This window comes from Gymnoscopelus braueri, assembly GCF_963280865.1.
Source record: "Gymnoscopelus braueri genome assembly, chromosome: 10".
Taxonomy (NCBI): Eukaryota; Metazoa; Chordata; class Actinopteri; order Myctophiformes; family Myctophidae; genus Gymnoscopelus; species Gymnoscopelus braueri.
The window spans coordinates 5,452,207-5,471,442 of NC_137611.1; the positions used below are offsets into that span (position 1 = coordinate 5,452,207).

Here is a 19,236-nt window from a genome sequence, read left to right on the forward strand (position 1 = left end):
ATTTTAATCATCTGAAATGTTTTAGTTTTAGTCCAGTTTTAGTCGACTAAATATCATAAGATTATAGTCTACTAAATCTACAGTTGATTTAGTCGACTAAAATGTATTTTGGCGGTGCCTTGATTGCGTCGTAATGGCTGATTTTACACTTGGTTGCATGCTGAAAATAGCAGATCTACAAGCTCACAACGCGTCGCGCTGCAACGCGTTGTGAGCTTGTAGATCGGCTATTTTCAGAGCGCAACACCCGAGCGCAACAAAACATAAAATGACTTGTCTTTGAGTTCTACTGGATCTCTTCTCCACTAGATCCCTCACTAACATTTTAATCTAGTTTTTATTTGTTGACGAAATTGTCAATATATTTAGTCTTAGTTTTAGTCATCATAGACTCGTCAGTGAAAAAAGGTAGTCGACGAACATTTTTCGTCAGTTTTAGTCGACGAAATCAACACTACTGTACAGCTGTATCTAATCTCGTATCAGCAGCAATGCAGGATTTTTTCCAAATAAGTCCTCTTTTGGGGATCGGAGCGGCTCCTCAACAGCGTCGGAAGCCTGCAATATGTCGAGCTACTGTATACCTACGGGACCAGGGACGGGGCGGGGCGGGGCGCAGTGTTTTCCAAGAGCAGGGCAGACCCTCCCTTTAAACACACAGAATGGACATGTTGCCAGCAGCAGACACACACACATACAGGGCAGGCAGGCAGATAGATGCCTCAGCTCGCTATAAGCGTCCACACTGACTCTGCATGTTGTGTGAGGGGTGGGTGGGTGGGTGGGGTGCAGCAGAGAATGCGATGCATCATGAGTCAGCCCGTTTGCAAAGGGGAGTGCACACACACAAAAAGGCCCGCGGGCCGCGGCGGCTAGCTAGCTGCAGGGCTGCATGATGGAGAGTGAGACGAAACAGACAAAAGTGCAGATGAGTGTGCCGAGAGATAAAAGTGGAGTGGATGAGAGAGAGAGAGAGAGAGAGAGATGGACGAATGGAGTGAAGTCATGAAAGAGTGATGAGATATAGTACCTGTCCCTTTAGAAACAAAAGCCCCTATTGTGTTGTCAGACAATAAAGCAATCCAAGTGCAAAATGACATCCTCATTAAGAGATATGGAATATAATTTGTACCGGGGGGACAAACAAATGTATCTTCTGTTCTTGTTCTCTGAGCACCTGAGCCAGCAGGGTCATGGAGACAGATATAGTATTTTTTTTGGTCTTTAATGAGGCTGGCTCTATCTCTGACAGGCTGTTTGTGAAGGTCATTAAACCAGGGACTCTTTGTGTAGCAGCAGGAATCCAAGAAAGCAAATAGAATTTGCTGCTGAAACTAGTTTTTTTCGACTAGAAGCAAAAATGTAGACACAATAAAAAACAGCTATTAAAGTCTAATTCTGTCTGTCTGTCTGTCTGTATCTCTCTTACTGTTTCTCCGTAATTCTCTCTCAGTCTCTCTCTCTCTCTCTCTCTCTCTCTCTCTCTCTCTCTCTCTCTCAGAGGCAAATGTTATACTTTTACTCCACTACAATTATTTTAAAACTTTAGTTACTAGTACTAGTTTTCATGCCAATACTTTTGTACTCTTACTCAAGTAAATTTTGAATTTCTCACTGTTGCTTGTAACAGATTATTTCTACATTGCAGTATTGATACTTTTACTAAGTAAAGCAAGAGTACTTTTTCCACCACTGTCACTATGTGTGTCTCTCTCTCTCTCTTGCTCTCACACGCACACACGCACGCACGCACACGCACACACACACACACACACACACACACACACACACACACACACACACTGAAACTCGCGGCTTAAAAGCAGAGACTTCAAATACTCTTCCAGCATAGCGGCCCCCATGCTGTGCGGTATACAGTAGAGCGGTGTGGGGAACAGAGCGTTGCTGAGGCTCTATAGCAGCAGTAGGTGTGGGACCTCGGTGGCTCTATAGCAGCAGAGTGGGACGTTGGTAGCAGCGGTGTGGGACCTTGTGGCGTGCAGCACAGATGTTACAGCATAGCAGTGTGTGAAGAAGAACAAGCCTCTCAGAACCAGGCAGAGGAGAGGGGACAGTGTGACAGATGTGACGTGATGCATGTGTGCCAGTTTATACTGAGACCCAGATTCATACATGCTGTACATACATACAGCTCTAACCCTCCCGCCCGCCCGCCATCTTGTCTTGTCAAAATGCATTGTATTAATATATTAACCACTTCAACCCTATAGCGTCCCAATTCAGGGCGTGTCATGATACGTTGACGACAACATCGAATTTTTTTGAAAGTTTTTGAAAAATCTTGAAAGTGTTTTTTGTAACAAAATGTTCTCTTCTGGGGGTCCCTGGTACAAAACCATTTTCAGGAGGTCTGCGGCCAAATATATATACATTTGGGGATCCTTGGCAGCAATGTTGATTTCGTCTACAAAAATTATATCGACTACCTTTTTTCACTGACGAAAACTAAATAAAAATGAAATAAAAACTAAGCTATGATGACTAAGACTAAGACTAAATATATTAACAATTTCGTCAACAAATAAAAACTAGACTAAAATGTTACTGAGGGACTAGTGGAGAAGAGATCCAGCAGAACTAAAAGACAAGTCATTTTATGTTTGGTTGCGCTCGGGGTGTGAAAAATAGCAGATCTACAAGCTCACAACGTGTCGCGCTGCGACGCGTTGTGAGCTTGTAGATCTGTTATTTTCAGCATGCAACCAAGTGTAAAATCAGCCATTACGACGCCATCAAGGCACCGCCAAAATACATTTTATGAAATCTTATGATATTTAGTCGACTAAAGCTAGACTAAAACTTTTCAGATGACTAAAACTTTTCAGATGACTAAAAGTAAATCAAAATTTGCTGTCAAAATCAACACTGGTTCCTACTCAGGGCATGACATAATAGGCGAACATTTGGTGAAAACAGTAGACTGACAATCTCACAAGGCCTGTAGATCGCATATTTTCACAGCAGATATTTGGTCTAGAGGTCAAAAAGTATATAGGGTTTAAGTGGTTAATACAGCGCTAAATGATATCATGCTATAAAATGACTCCCTATGAATCCTATACAGTGAATCTGGGCTTCAGTACGTTCACAGAAAAAAGGGGTGTGGGGGGGGGGGGGGAGGGTCCGAAAGTTTTTTTTCTACCAAAAAGACAAAACAAAGAAACTGTTTTTTGAAAGAAAAATGTAAGAATATTCCTGGTGTCTCCTCCTCCTCCTTCCTCCTGCTCACCTGGGGTCCTTCTGGATGCTGTCCACCGACGGGGAGCGTGCGAGGGCCGCCTCCGGGGGCAGCGTGGGGCCCGACTTGCCGTAGGGCGACTGGTCGGTGGACGGGCAGAACTGCAGGGTGCGGTACGGGTTGCCGTAGTCGCCGGCCCCGCCGCCGGCCGAAGCGGCGAAGCTGGCCCTCTGGAAGGTGCCGCCGCCGCCCTGGCTCGCCGTCCGCTGCAAGGGGATTGGTTCGACACCGGGGGAAGGCGGGGCTATGGGGAGAGGGAGGGGAGGGGCGTAGGAGGGAAAGAGCAGATAGTTGAGGACCTGGTGGTAGAGATGGTTCACCTCCGGGTCTGGGGTAGCAGAAGGGTGAACAACAACGGGGGGGGAATTGGGAGGTTTTCGGGTTTGAACGTGAGAGGAGTTTTGAGGGAGAATGTCACGAAAGAAAACCCCCATACGCATGAGAAACGGCATGAGGATGATGCACGGATATGGACACACACACACACACACACACACACACATGCGCGCGAGCGCACACACGCGCACATACACGCACGCACATGAATGAAAAGAACAACATCAAAAGCGATGGAAGGAAAGGATCAAACAGCAAAACCACGTGAGAAGAATATATAGGACAGGGAAGAAGTAAAAGAAAAAAAACAACACACACAAGAACAAAGTTTTGAAATAAAACATTTCATTTCATTAATAAACAGTGGTGAAAAAGTACTCAAATGTTTTACTTAAGTGAAAGTATCAATACTGCAATGTAAAAGTACTCTTACAAGTAAAAGTCCGGAATTCAAAATAGACTTGAGTAAAAGTCCAAAAGTATTGGTATCAAAATATATTTAAAGTAACAAAAGTAAAAGTACTAAAATGTTTGAAAATGGCCGATCTACAAGCTCACAACGCGTCACGACGCGTTGTGAGCTTGTAGATCTGCTATTTTCAAATAGCCTAGATATAACACAGGGCTAAAGTGGTTAATGTGTGTTTTATAATGTAATAATTTATATCTGCAAAGTAACTAAAGTTTTCAAATAATTGTAGTGGAGTAAAAGTACAATATTTGCCTCTGAGATGTAGTGGAGTAGAATTGGAAATACTCCAGTAAAGTAAATGTACCTCAAAATTATACTTAAGTACAGTACTTGAATACATGTACTTAGTTACTTTACACCACTGATGGAGGGCATAGTTACAGTGCCACCACTCAGCCGTTTATGTGACGAATTCCCCCCAAAAATAAACCTGAACGGTCGCATCATGAAATGACAGACAGTGGATAACAACATCACAACGAAAAGATACACAAAATAATAAAGATGAAATAAGACATGGTCCATTTTATCCGGGTCACAAAATTGAACCCGGCAAAGCACCTGTAAAACCTTACGCTGAGTCTATTAAAACCAAACGTGTCCCAAAAGGTTCATAAAATGTGCAGTAAACGAGACAGAAAGGCCAACACACCTTTGGTCCACCGCAGTGAAGTCCTCTATCAATCACACACGCGCACGCACACACACACACACACACACACACACACACACACACACACACACACACACACACACACACACACACACACACACACACACACACACACACACACACACACACACACACACACACACACACACACACACACACACACGCACGCTCTACTGTAAATGTCACCTTGTTAAACGACACTTCTAGGGCCTGCATCCAGGGGCCCGGCCGTACTCGACACTGACAAATTGAGCTGGAGCGGAGGTTGGCCCCTGTGTGTATACTGTATATATATATAATATATACAGTGGTGTAAAGTAGCTAAGTACATTTACTTAAGTACAATTTTTAGGTACTTAAAGTAATACTAGGTAACGTTTTCAACAAAACTAAAGTTAAATTGTATATTTTTTGTGAGTGGCAAAAGTTTCACAACACCCACTCCATGAATTTCACCCCCGGAAGCCTTTTATTTATATATTTTCTATTGAACGCTGTCGGGGGGGACTTTCCCGGGAAAATGACGTTCCTGGCCGACGTCCTGACGTCGGCCAGGAACGTCATGACGTCGGCCAGGAACTACCGCAACGGTTTCCTGTTTGGCCAGGAACTACCGCGCTAATAACAAAAAGGAACCTCACGCTGTTTTTAAGAGAATGTAGGATTGGAAGATCGAAAAAGAACAGAAAAAGAAAGCACAGCTCATGGTAACTAATGCTCCACTGGCTAAGAGAAACAATCCGCAGATAGTATAAAACAATTAAAAGAACGTTTTTTGAAACGCTTCCGGCTTCTGGTCAAAACAAATGGAATTCTGGGTAATCGAGGACTACGGAAATTGTATGCAGTGACGGTAGTGACCAGCAGAGGTTGCTAAAAATCGTTATTTGTGAATCTGCATTGTACAACTTTAAGTACTTAAAAATTGTATTTCCAATTTTCAATACTTAAATATTGTACTTTTACTCCACTACAATTATTTTACTTTAGTTACTAGTTACTTTGTAGATTTTGATTATTATTACAAAAAGATACATTTACCAATTCAGCCCTATTAAAACTGCGTTGTGAGCTTGTAGATCTGCTATTTTCAAAAGACTTTTCACACATTTTAGAAGGGACATTCTGCATAACTAGGACTTTTACTTTTGTAAATAGTAAATTTGTGCCACGCTACGAGCTTAAAGATTGAGAAAATGTGTGCAACTTAATATATTTATATTCTTTTAAAGCGAACATTTTTAACTCAAATCTTTGCTTTTGGGGGTCCCTGGAACAAAATATTTTGATATGGGGGTCGGCGGCCAAATACATATACATTTTGGGGTCTTTGACATGAAAAGGTTTGAGAACCACTGATATGGAAACGTGCGTGCGTGCGTGCGTGCGTGCGTGCGTGCGTGCGTGCGTGCGTGCGTGCGTGCGTGCGTGCGTGCGTGCGTGCGTGCGTGCGTGCGTGCGTGCGTGCGTGATTGACTGGCTGACCACTCTTCAGACTTCAGCACAATTGATGGATATCACTGGGAACCTTGACAAGGCCTTGGGAACTTCACTTGGGCGATATGTGACATCAGGCATAAAATGTGTCTCCTCTCTTTTCCCCTCCCACCTGTCTATTCATTATAAACTAAAGAACATGACCTTGAAACACAGCCAGGCGTCAGTCAGTAGCTGTACTGTACTTTGTGTTGCACAAGCAAAACACCTCTCTCTCTAAAGTAAAGTGAAAGTGGATATGACAGTGACAAGTATAGTAGGCTCAAAGGCGTGGCCCTGGGGTGTGCCGGTCTGTGCTGATACAATATGTACGATGCTTGAATATAGAATTTCTCGCATTCTTATTGATTTGTTTATTTTTTGATCATATCAAAAATCAACACATCAAAAGTTAATATCAAAGTTACAAATCAGCCGATACTGTGTTTCAAATGCAAGACGAATGAGACAACAACACAGCTCCCATGAGAGAGAGATGACGCAGGGACCCCCCAGGGATCCACAACGTTGTGAGCTTGTAGATCTGCTATTTTTGGCTAAAGTTCTCCTTAGAATAGGGATGCTAGGGTTCAAGTGTTTCATGTACAAAAATGTTCCTTTCACACAAAGATCCCCCCCCCCCCCCCTGCAGTAACTCTGGGGACCCCCTAGGGGTCCCGGACCTCCTGTTGAAGACCCCTGGTGTAACGTGTTGTTATTTCCACCCAGCAGACTGAACCAGATGCGCAGAGACAACATTTTTTAGGCTCACGGTTGATTTGCCTCGATTTCAAGGCGCCCAGACTAACGCCCATGAGATTAATTGAGATTAATTTACAGTCTTGAACCTAATTAGCTAACAGACTGTGACTGGGGAGACAAATTGCCGCAGAGACCCCGATTGGATTTGCATACCTGAGCTGATAACTAGCAGTAAACGCCGAGATGGTAAAGATGCAACTTTTAATGTGGCAACTAAAACGGAATAATACCCTAAAGAATGAAATGTCACATTCAGTGCTAGAAAAATACACACACCCTGCTTTCTATCCTTAAAGGGATAGTTCACCCACAAAATAACAGTTTTTTTCTATCGATTAGTCACCCCATGGAGACTTAGACTCTTTGTGTCTCCTACCGGAACCGCTGCCTACCGGTTCCCTGGTCATCAAATTATTGGCTTAGGAATGCAACGAAAACAAAAAAATATCCATGAATTCAAGTCTCCATGGGGTGACTAATTGATAGAACATTTTGGGGGTGAACTATCCCTTTAACACATTGACTGCCAAAAGACGTAATATTACGCCATCTGGTGTTATTTACTGATTACGCTAGAGGGCGCTCTTCGCCAACCTATGAATGATGCCTTGACTTCGAGAGAAGGATCCACCCGGAAATGACGTTGTCTAAAACATTTCCACTCCGTCCACTACAATTTTATCAGATTTAACACATTGATGGCCAAGATCGCATTGATGCGTTCTTTAATTTTTTGGGGAAAATTCCACAAGGGACGCCCTAACACAGCTTTGGAATGATCGATCGGATTTTCAGAAAAACAGCTGTAACTCAGTTTCTTTTTTTTGCATTGAAAACCACTAAGAAGACCCAAAATGGCGGATCGCGGTTGGAACGTTGTCGTTCCTATGGATACACAGATCCCTCCGCTAACCCACAGGGACTATTTTGTTTGTGTTTTTGGGACACAATGTCAGTTCCACGGCGTTTCAAATATCATCGGATTGAGGTAATTATAAGCTGGCAAGGGGATAGAAAACTATGTTTAATATCTTGGCAATCGATGTGTTAAAAAATACTTTATCTCACGGATTTCGTTTTTGGTGAAAACGAGCTCATTACTGTGCATTGTCGCGTCTAAATAAAGAAAGAAAGACACTATGACTCAGACATAACCTCGTCATATGCCCATATATGGGCATATACTGATGACATCAGGGATCTCCATATAAAGTATGGGCATAAAAGGGACATGGAATGACAGATACAGAGATCTCTGTATGGGCATATCGGTCGGATCGGCTGTGTGGCGTTATAGGTGTGAGGGCCGCAACGTAGCGGCCCAGAAGTGTAGTATAGTTTCTGTTATTATCACATGATGTCATCATCTCCCGGCTCTAAACATCCTTCCTGAGTTCTGTTGCAATCTATGGCTATTTCCTGTTCCTCCTGTCTACTGACCTTGGCCCCGGAGATGGCCAAGGTCCTGCTACTATTACTCCTACTACTCCTACTACTATACTATACTATACTACTATAGGTCCTACTACTATGCTATACTACTATAGGTATCCTACTTCCTACTACTTTAATTGAAATGACCACCAATGTACGTCCGGGGTTGCTCAACACACGATCACGGCCATTTGCCACAAAACTTGCCACAGACTATTGATCAGTGCTCTGATCGGGCCTAGATGTGAGGGCCTTCGACACATATTACTCAGGCCGGGAAATCAAACCTGGGACCTTTGGCTTCCCAGGCGGGCTCTCTCTTTTTTCTTTTTTTTTTAAAATTATTTTTACTACGCACTACACTCCCTCTGCCAGCCTAGGGAGAGCTCAGAGCCGAGCTCATGCCTCCTTCAATGCATGAGAGCTAACAAGCCTTCTCATCACCTGACAGGGGGGAGTTTCCCCGGTAGGACGTAGCGCGTGGAAGGAAAACGTTATTCCGACCAGTTCCTTTCCCCTCCATCAGGCGCCCCGGCTGACCAGGGGGAGGCAGTATAGTGACCAGGATTACTGCATGTTTTTGTGAGGGTATTATCTACCCTAGGGGACACGGGGAGAACATGCAAACTCCACACAGAAAGACCCTTTCGCCAACCCCACCTAGGGTATGGGCACTGATGACACGGAGGAGAGAACACGCCCCCAGTGCCCACAGCGTCCCCGGTGGGAATCGAACCCAGGACCGTTCTAGCTGTGACGTATAAGTCAGATTCTTCATAGTCCATTGCAATTAGCTATGACTGCCTTGCAAAGTTTATGGGCGCTGGGTAGGCAACCCCATAGATATATATAAGAAAGGCTCGATGGCTCAAGGGGGCGTCGCAAGCGTAGCTCAACCGCGGCCATCTTGCAACAGTCATTCATAACATTATGTCTATGGTGCATGTACTATTGAAATAACCATAGCGTGCTCAATTTTCATCCGATTTTCAAACGGTTTGGTTCGTTGTAAACACCAAAGATGTAGTTATGATACTGCCTGTTTATAATTATAATCATGGATTTTATATGAAAATAACATTAAGTATAGCGTATCATAACTACGTCTTTGGTGTTTACAACAAACCAAACCGTTTGAAAATCGGATGAAAATTGAGCACGCTATGGTTATTTCAATAATACATGCACCATAGACCTATTGTTATGACTGCCTGTTGCAAGATGGCCGCCATGTGGCAACGTCGTTCTCCATTGGCCAGCAGCGCGGGTGAGTCATCTAGTGTTTATATATATCTATGGGTAACCCGGCCTGGCGGAGACCAGCACTTTTGTTGTTGGCTGTCATGGCTGCCAGCTCCCACCTGATGTTGTGTGGGAGTTCAGACTGCTCCAGATCATACTGAATAACTGCTAGCTTGCATAGTGTCTTCAAATGAGGACTTAAGTCTAAGATATACAGGTTATTATCTCCTTTGTCTCTTCCAAGGAGGATGACACGATCTCCCATCATGCAACAGCACATGTTACGTATTTGACTTGGTCCTTTCCCCCTGAGCTCGACCTTCTTCCAGGAGAAGGTCTTTGGATTCAATTTCCACAGATCGAAGGGCCGGCTAATACCACAAAATATGTACAGCTCTCCATTGTAGGTAAATGATGGATGATGCCATTCTCTTTCTGAAAGACGCTGTACAGAAGGTGTGTTCAGCCAGCAGGTGGTCTCTGTGTCAAACACTCTGAGGATTGATTGTTGTGCCCCCCATAGCCCCCGAAATACAAACATCTTTGACCCGATGATGGTGGCAGAGTGACGTGATGAACCAGGTGGTGGAGTTCCTCTGGTGTTAATTAAAGACCAGACCATTGTGGTGGTGTCCAACTTGTAGATATAATTAGTCCATCCAGTCAGCTGGTTGTGTCCTCCATAGATAAACATGACTTTCTCCAAGACACAGGCTGAGTGGTTGAACCTCCCCTGTGGAACAGTCCCGGAAACCCTGGGTTTTAACCATCTGTGGGTGTCGACATCAAATGCATAAAGCACATTGCAGTACTCCTCTTCCATGTTGCCTCCCCAGATGTAGACTGTATCTTCTATCAGCACAGCTGTTTGTCCCTCACGCACGGAGGGAACCTTAAGGTGACGTTCTCCTCTTACAGGTGCCACTGGGGTCAACTTCCTCCAGCATAAAGAGACTGTGTTGAAGATGTGAACATCACGGTCTCCTCCAAAGCAGTAAAGCTTGTCCTGCACCACCACAGCAGAGACGAAGCGTGTCTGTGGCCCTTCTTTCAGATGTACGGTCCAGTGAATCATTTCACACAGCAGCTCCGCCCTGAATCAGAGTTCACAACTAATGTTCTGCTGATGTTATTAGAAATCTAGTTGATCGGTTGTTAAAAGCAGCTAAATTGATATTTTGTGTTCGACAATTCATTTAAATAGAAAATGACATGGGTGTGATGATGACATTGTGATGTCATTGCATGATGATGTTCAGTGGTGGAAAAAGTACTGGAGGAAATGTTTTACTTAAGTAAAAGCATCAATATTAATGTAGAAGTACTCTGTTACAAGTAAAAGTCCAGAATAAAAAAAATACTTGAGTAAAAGTACAAAAGTATTGGTATATGTGTACTTAAAGTACCAAAAGTAAAAGTACTAATATGTTTGAAAATAGCAGATCTACAAGCTCACAACGCGTTGCGGTGCGACGCGTACATCCTCCTAAAGTGCCGATGGGGGAATCCTGTAAATAACCATTGTGGGAGTCAACTATACAATAGGCCCATGCCCATGTATGACCATAATGTTACCTTTTGTGTACTGCTCCTGGCTGTATAAATATGTGGGGAACCTGGGTGGCACGCATGCTGCTGTTGATGACTACAAAATAAAGAATGGATTGATCCCTAAAAACATGGGTTTCCTGCGTGTATCTTCCTGAACTCTGATTCTAATTAAGAAACATCTAAAAACTTCCATTACAGATGCAACTTTTAATGTGGCAACTAAAACGGAATAATACCCTAAAGAATGAAATGTCACATTCAGTGGTAGACAAATACACAGACTCTGCATCTATCGTTAAAGGGATAGTTCACCAAAAAAATAACAGTTTTCTATCGATAAGTCACTTGAATTCATGGATTTCCTTCTTTTTTTTTGTCGCAAATAATCGCCAATAATTTGATGACCAGCGGACCGGTAGGCAGCCGTTCCGGTAGGACACACCGGAATCTGTGAGGGTCCGCCGCCGGTCATCAAATAGCCCAAAGTAAAACAAATATATTTTATAGCAAAAAAAATCTAAATTGACACAGTATGCATTGCTGGATTGAACGGGTTAATGTGCATTATTGTCCCGTTTAAATAAACACTTCTCACTTTCGTCACATGCCCATTTATGGGCATATACTGTTGACATCAGGGATCTCCATATAATGGGCATAAAAGGGACAGATACAGAGATCTCCATATACTGTATGGGCATATCGGTCGGATCGGTGTTGTGGCGTATAGGTGTGAGGGCTGCAACGTAGCAGCCCGAAGTGTAGTATAGTTTCTGTTATTATCACGTGATGTCATCATCTCCCAGCTCTAAACATCCTTCCTATTGGCTATTTCCTGTTCCTGTCTACTGACCTTGGCCCCGGAGGTTGGGTTTGGTGTAGACTCTGTCCTCGTAGATGGGGTCAATGTGGTGTTCAGGTGACTGCAGGGGTCGGAGTTCAGAGCCCAGGTGACTGAGTTGACTGCTGTAGGAACCTCTGGAACCTGGTCAGCATGGAGGAGATGCAGACATGTTAGAGATATGCCTGGACGTTAGAGATAAGCTGGATGTTATAGATAAGTCTGGATGTTATAGATAAGTCTAGATGTTATAGATAAGCCTGAATGTTAGACATAATGCCTGGATGTTAGAGATAAGCCTGAATGTTATAGATAAGCCTGAATGTTAGACATAATGCCTGGATGTTAGAGATAAACCTGGATGTTAGAGATAAGCCTGGAAGTTTGAGATACATCTAGATGTTAGAGATAAGCCTGGATGTTGGAGATAAGTATAGATGTTGGCGATCAGTCTAGATGTTAGAGCTAAGTCTAGATCAGTGGTTCTCTAGCCTCGGAAACCCATGCCTTTTTTTTTGTTACAAAAGAAAAAAGTCTGGGGGAACCATGCAGGAACGGTGGTTTCGGAGTGGGAGTGAACCTTGTTATCTCCTAACCAATCAGAGTGCAGAGGGGCGTTGTTCTAAATTTGGTGACGTCAGCGTGTTCCGTGCACAGGCCGGGGGGGGGGGGGAGGCGGGGACAAAGATTAGTGAAGCAATAGGAAGCGGCGCTGGAATCCAACCGCCTGGGTTTGGATCCGTCCTTCAAGACCATCGATAGGGCTCGCTCTTTCAGGCTAGTGGTTCTCAAACTGTCGGTCGGGACCCCCAGGGGGGTCCTCACATGCTTTTTGGGGGGTCCCCAGATGACAGTAAAATAATTAATAATATTCAATATTCAATCATTTGTCAAAAGTAGATTAAAGGTGTGTTCAGAGACAACAACAAGAAGAATGTGGTTAATAAAGCAGTTCCAAACAATACCTAGTTCCAAACACTGAATCCTCATAACGGGTGTTGATGAATCACAGCTGTGATCGCATCGCAGCGAGCTCAAAGAGTGCTGTAACTCTCTCTCTTACTCTCAACAGATCTGGCCGCAACCATTCGGCAGGTCTGTTGAATCATTTTACCCCAAAACAACCGACACATGGGGCACTGCTGAAGAATTATACGTTATACTATATTGTTATTATGGTTGTTTATATATAACCAACCTTTATATTGTACCAACACCAGTGCGCAACCAATAGTTTTCAGATGGGGTTCCGCAGTCAAATACATAATTTAGAGGTCCTTGAGTGAGTTGAGCTACTTTTATCAAAACAGACATCATCATTGTGTCTGCCTTTCATTCTTTTCAAGGCAAAAAAACAAACCTTTGTCAATTCTCTGCCTTTCAAATTACCCACCGTACTTCAAGGCAAAAATCACCACCTAAAATATTCGACTCGACTCCTATCGCCTCATCCATTAACTGATTGATCCAGAAGTGTTATCCACATACAGTACACAGACATAATAATAATGACCTCTTCCCCCCAGGCTGCCGGGCCTCTGCAGCGTGGCGTTGGCGTACAGCTCGTGTGAGACCTTGTAGCCGTCGGGGCCGGTGTGGTGCGTCATCATGCGTTTGGGCGACAGCGTGGCGTAGCTGCCCACCACCGAGCTGAGCTGGTGCAGGGGGGACGAGGAGTGGTGGTTCCCCCCCGGAGACGCCATGTGGAGCGGAGACGAGGAGCCGGCCGCACCGGACGCCACCATGTTGATGGGTGAGGAGGTGCTGGAGGGAGGAGGAGAGACAAGGGACAGTCTGACTACAATACTGTGTTGTAACCAATCAGTGAAATAATACCTTGTAAAAATGCATTCGTGACAATGGGACAGAGTTAAAGGGATATTTCACTTTCAAAAAAACTTTTGGTCATTGTATCGTCTACTCAGGCCTTTGTGAGCCCCCCAGACAGTTTTTAAGATGCTTTATTCAATATTTAGATATTTGGTATTCATTTTATCAGACACGCCCCCTTCCTATACAAACCCATTGTAACTTCAAACTCCATTTTAACCATGTTAGATTCATCGAAAACACCCGTCCTTGGTTCTGGTGACTCACCCTGCCCTCCTAATGCGTGAGGGGGCCGTGTTTTTCCGATACATCTTTTCATCTCTTTTATAAAAAAAAAATATTGTATTTTATTTTTTCATTTTCCAAAAAATATATAAAAAATAAATGAAAAAAGTAATAGAAAAAACACGGCCCCCTCGCGTATTAGGGGGGCGGTATGAGTCACCAGAACCAAGGACGGGTGTTTTTGATGAATCTATCATGGTTAAAATGGAGTTTGAAGTTATAATGGGTTTGTATAGGAAGGGGGCGTGTCTGATCAAATGAATATATCAAATATCTAAATACTAAATCAAGCAACTTAAAAACTGTCTGGGGGGCTCACAAAAGCCTGAGTAGATGATAAAATGACCAAAAGTTTTTTTGAAAGTGAAATATCCCTTTAAGCATTTTGAAGATACAACACTCACAATTTATAATTGTGAGTGTTTTAGGCATTTAACAGATGCTCTTATCCAGGGAGCGACTTACAAGTATGAATTGGAGTAAGCAGAGTAAGCATTAATCCTAGTCAACAAACCACAATAGTCACATAAGTAGAGTACAAATAGAACGACGTACTCTCAGACCCAAAACGTAGAATATTTTGTTATTGTTGGATAAGATTTTGTCCACAATTCCATCCAAGCCGTATTGATGTTGGTACCAATAGGAGAGATAACAGGCAAACGTTGATCAAAATAACAATTATTCTACATTTTCTAATTGTGTTGACTTCTTGTACATTAAGTAATGCAGATGTTTAACAATCGTTTCCCTCTTGAGAGTGTCTCATTTCCTTTTACGCTCTCAAGAGTTAAAGCTCTATAAGGGTCCATTTGGTTACCAACTCTCCATCATTTAGCTGGGGACCACCTGGAACCCCCTCAAGGACCACTGGTGGTCTCCAGACTACTGGTTGAGAACCACTGTTGTAGGCCAGTGACGGGAGTGCAAAAGGGGGGGAAGACATGCGAAGAAAATAAAGCTCAAAAGTAGCATTGTGCCTCTGCTTTATCGGTTCAATCAAACGCTCATAAACATGCTTGTGCATTTTGATAAACTGTGTAGAGCAACATGTCACAGAGGAGCAGGTTACAGCGCTGCATAACCTGCATTCTTTCTCAAGCCTAATTCAGACCAAATAAAAATAAAAAAACCCTTTTAGCCCCATTTATACTAAAGCGGCAAAAATAGCAGATCTACAAGTTCACAACACATTGTATCGGCGACGTGTTGAGAACTTCTGGATCGACACACGACACCGTTGTAAGACGGAGCATTCGAACAAGAAAAGTCTAAGCGGTCTGAATTTCCCCTCAAGACTCCTCCTGTTTGGGCGAAACGCAACATTAAATCACATCGCACAAGTAAACCACTGAAACCTAAGTGACTGCTCCACACTCCACCGTTGTCTTATGCGAGTGTGAGTGCCATCCATACAGTACTGGTCCAGTCAGGCCGTAGTGTGGTAGGTACCCACCTGTAGGACTTGGCGAGTCGGCTGGGAGACTGTTTGGGGGACGAGACCCTCTGCAGAGTGGCGTAGCTGGGCATGTCGGAGGAGGCGGAGCCCAGACGCTGGAGCTTTGTGGGGGAGCCCATCTGTAGAGGGGAGCTCACACGCTAAAAAGGGGGGGGGGGCAAGGAGTTAGAGTGGTCACTGACTGAAATGTTTTAGATTTAGTTGACTAAATATCATAAGATTTTAGTCGACTAAAATGTATTTTGGCGGTTTGTTGATGGCGTCGTAATGGCTGATTTTACACTTGGTTGCATGCTGAAAATAGCAGATCTACAAGCTGAGCTTGTAGATCGGCTGTTTTCAGAGCGCAACACCCGAGCGCAATCAAACAATAAAATGCCTTGTCTTTTAGTTCTACTGGATCTCTTCTCCACTAGTCCCTCACTGACATTTTAGTCTAGTTTTTATTTGCTGACATTGTCACTATATTTAGTGACTATATTTAGTGACAATGCCACTAAATAGTCTTAGATTTAGTCATCGCAGCTTAGTTTTTATTTAGTTTTCATCAGTGAAAAAAGGCAGTCGACGAACATTTTTCGTCATAGTTTTAGTCAACGAAATCAACACTGACTGGGAACGTCACTCACTTTCAGGAATCATCTCATCTACTGCTACGTATAGCCTCTATACCTTCTTTTCTTTCTTTCTGCCTTGATTGATCACTGACCGACCGACTGACTGGCTGAATCACTGACTCACTGAATGATCGACTGAACGATTCATTGCCCATAAACATGAATCACTTCCGCCCAAAGCAAAAAAAAAACCCAACTATTTGGAAGATCTTGTCTTTAGGTTAGGTAAAATAAAAGGAGAAAAGAAAAGGCGTTTTGCTTTTGGCTCTGTCTTCCGTTCACATGCAACACACAACGCTGCCAAACACGCTGCCTCTGCCAAGTCCTCAACAGCTAGAGAATTAGCGTACAATCTATTTGGATGAAAACAAAAGAAGTGTGATGGTGATTAATAAGATATGCGTCTTAAAACAACACAATTAGTCCTTTGAGTCGAAAGCCTTGAAAATCCATTCCCTGCAACACACCTAATCCCACGATAGCGTTAAATGTCACCAAAAGAGGAAAAGACAGAGAAAGCACATGTTTTTTTTTGTACAGTCAGTGCCCTTTTGCACCACTGTGACTGCAGTGCTGCTCAAAGGCCCACGGGACGGGAGGTACAGTGCTGCACCGTAAAATCCTCAGTGTTCATTTGTACATCTGCAACTCAGAGTGAATTTAATGGAACCAAATGGAACCCACATGGTTCCACAGTTCCACACCATTTAAGACTTAAAGCTGCAATCCGGAAAGTATTTTATACAAGTGGTGGCTTTGTATTGTAGTAGGAGGCTAGCCGTTTATAAGAGGGTCTGTCTGTGTGTCTGTCTGTCTGTCTGTCTGAAGCTAAGCTTGCAATCTGCACTGATCTACCAATTTTTTTTTGTTGCTTGATTGAATAAAAAGAAAAATTATCCCACGTTTTTTGTTACCCAATTTTGTCACTAAGCTATAATCCTGGGCGCTACTCTCCCTCTGCCAGCATGGGGAGAGCCCCGAACTGAGCTCATGCTTCCTTCAATGCATGAGGACGGAGTGAGCAGGCCGCTTCTTATCACCTGACAGGGGGGAGTTTTCCCGGTAGGACGTAGCGCGTGGAAGGAACACGTTATTCCAACCATAGACATATAAAGGTAGACGCCTCCTCTGGCTCTGAAGCGCCTGTATGGCGGGCGCGCTTCCTCTTCCGGGGGGAGCTGGAAAATTTCCGTGTGCGTCACAGAAGGGGGCGTTCAGTAGGCCAATCAGAGGCAGGTAGGGGCGGGACAACTACATTCTGACAAGTCCTGGAAAAACGCGCTGTGATTGGCCAGTAGTCAACACGCTGTGATTGGCCAGTGCCCGTGCCCCCCGGAAATATGGCGGCCACCATACCAAACAGGTCGCTCCAACGAACTGCAGAGGCCAATGAGGTATCTAGGTTTCTATGTCTATGATTCCAACCAGTTCCTTTTCCCCTGCATCAGGCGCCTCGGCTGACCAGGGGGAGGCAGTATAGAGGATTACTGCATGTTTTTTGTGAGGGTACCTACCCTAGGGGTCACAGGGAGAACATGCAAACTCCACACAGAAAGGCCCTTTCACCAACCTCACCTAGGGTATGGGCGCTGATGACGCCGAGGAGAGAACACGGCCACAGCGTCCCCGGCGGGAATCTAACCCAGGACCTTCTAGCTGTGAGGCAACAGCGATACCAACTGCATGCGCCACCGTACCTGAAGCTCATAAGCTCAATAATAATCTCATAAGTGGGGGGATTGAGCAGTACAGAAATGTGGTCTCTCGTGGAACTTACGGACTGTAGCTTTTTGAAATGAAACACTCAGGGATTTTCCAGTGTGGTTGTAGAACAGCCGCTGCAATGATACTTGTGAAGAGCTAAATAGAAAGTAGGGCGACTGTCTTCTACGACGATGCCACGGTAACACACCAGAGAGGATCCCTGAGCTTCCCCCTGGTCTACTTTCTGCCTTCTACTCTACTCTAACTACACAAAGACCTCCAACAGACCATTAGACCCACTTATTCTCTACTTTCTGCCTTCTACTCTACTCTAACTACACAAAGACCTCCAACAGACCATTAGACCCACTTATTCTCTACTTTCTGCCTTCTACTCTACTCTAACTACACAAAGACCTCCAACAGACCATTAGACCCACTTATTCTCAACCTGTTTGAATTTCAAGGACCCTCAAGTTTGATATGCATTAGGCCACCGGTTCTCAAAGTGGGGTCCGGGGACCCCCAGGGGTCCTTGAGGGAGTTCCAGCGGGTCCCCAGCTAAATGATGGATAGTTAGGAACCAAATGGACCCTTATGGGCCTGTAACTATGAGAGTGTAACTATGAGAGTGTACAAATGGAACCAAATGGACCCTGACGGGTCCATTTGGTTCCATTTGTACACTCTCAGTTAATTTAGTTAAATTAGTTAAATTAACATTTTTTACAATATAAATTTGGGTCCCAGAAATAGTGCCATTAAATGGGGGTCCGTAGCCTAATGCATGTCAAACTGGGGGTCCTTGAAATTAAAATGGTTGAGAATCACTGCTAGAGCCGTACAAATCTTCTCTTAAGGGGGTCCCTGGCATATCTTTTCAAATGGGGGTCTGCGTGCTAATAAGCGTCAAGTTGGGGGTCCTTGACATGAAAACGTTTGAGAACCATTGAGAACCACTGCATTAGGGCACGGACCCACTTTTTCCCCCTTTTTTCTCTGGGACCCCAGGCTACGCTGTAACATCTTCAGTGTTTTATCTAACTCAAAGAGTACACATTTGGGTCCATTTTGGTCCATTTTGTCAGAGCTAACAGTACAGATCCATTTCTGGACCCCTGGAGGTCCCCCCGGACCCGACGTTGATAACCAAGTGGACGAGAGACCCAGTTACTGTGAAGTTAAGTTCTTGCCTTCTTCAGAAGGAACCAAGGTGAGGTCACTGACGAAAACTGAACAACAACGAAATAAAAACGAAGCTATGATGACTAAAACTAAGACTGAATATATTGACA

General features: G+C 44.0%; 1 protein-coding gene across 1 annotated transcript in view; it reads right to left on the reverse strand.

Annotated features, from left to right (window-relative positions):
• The window catches only part of ctnnd2b (catenin (cadherin-associated protein), delta 2b), a gene marked incomplete at both ends in the record, with an annotated part of 250,756 nt that overhangs the window by 85,783 nt on the left and 145,737 nt on the right, over window positions 1-19,236 (reverse strand). Inside the window, 4 exons of the mRNA XM_080439208.1 lie at window positions 3,251-3,587; window positions 12,059-12,190; window positions 13,542-13,810; window positions 15,618-15,760. Coding sequence (XP_080295334.1) covers window positions 3,251-3,587; window positions 12,059-12,190; window positions 13,542-13,810; window positions 15,618-15,760 — 881 coding nt within the window. The remainder of the gene's footprint in view (window positions 1-3,250; window positions 3,588-12,058; window positions 12,191-13,541; window positions 13,811-15,617; window positions 15,761-19,236) is intronic.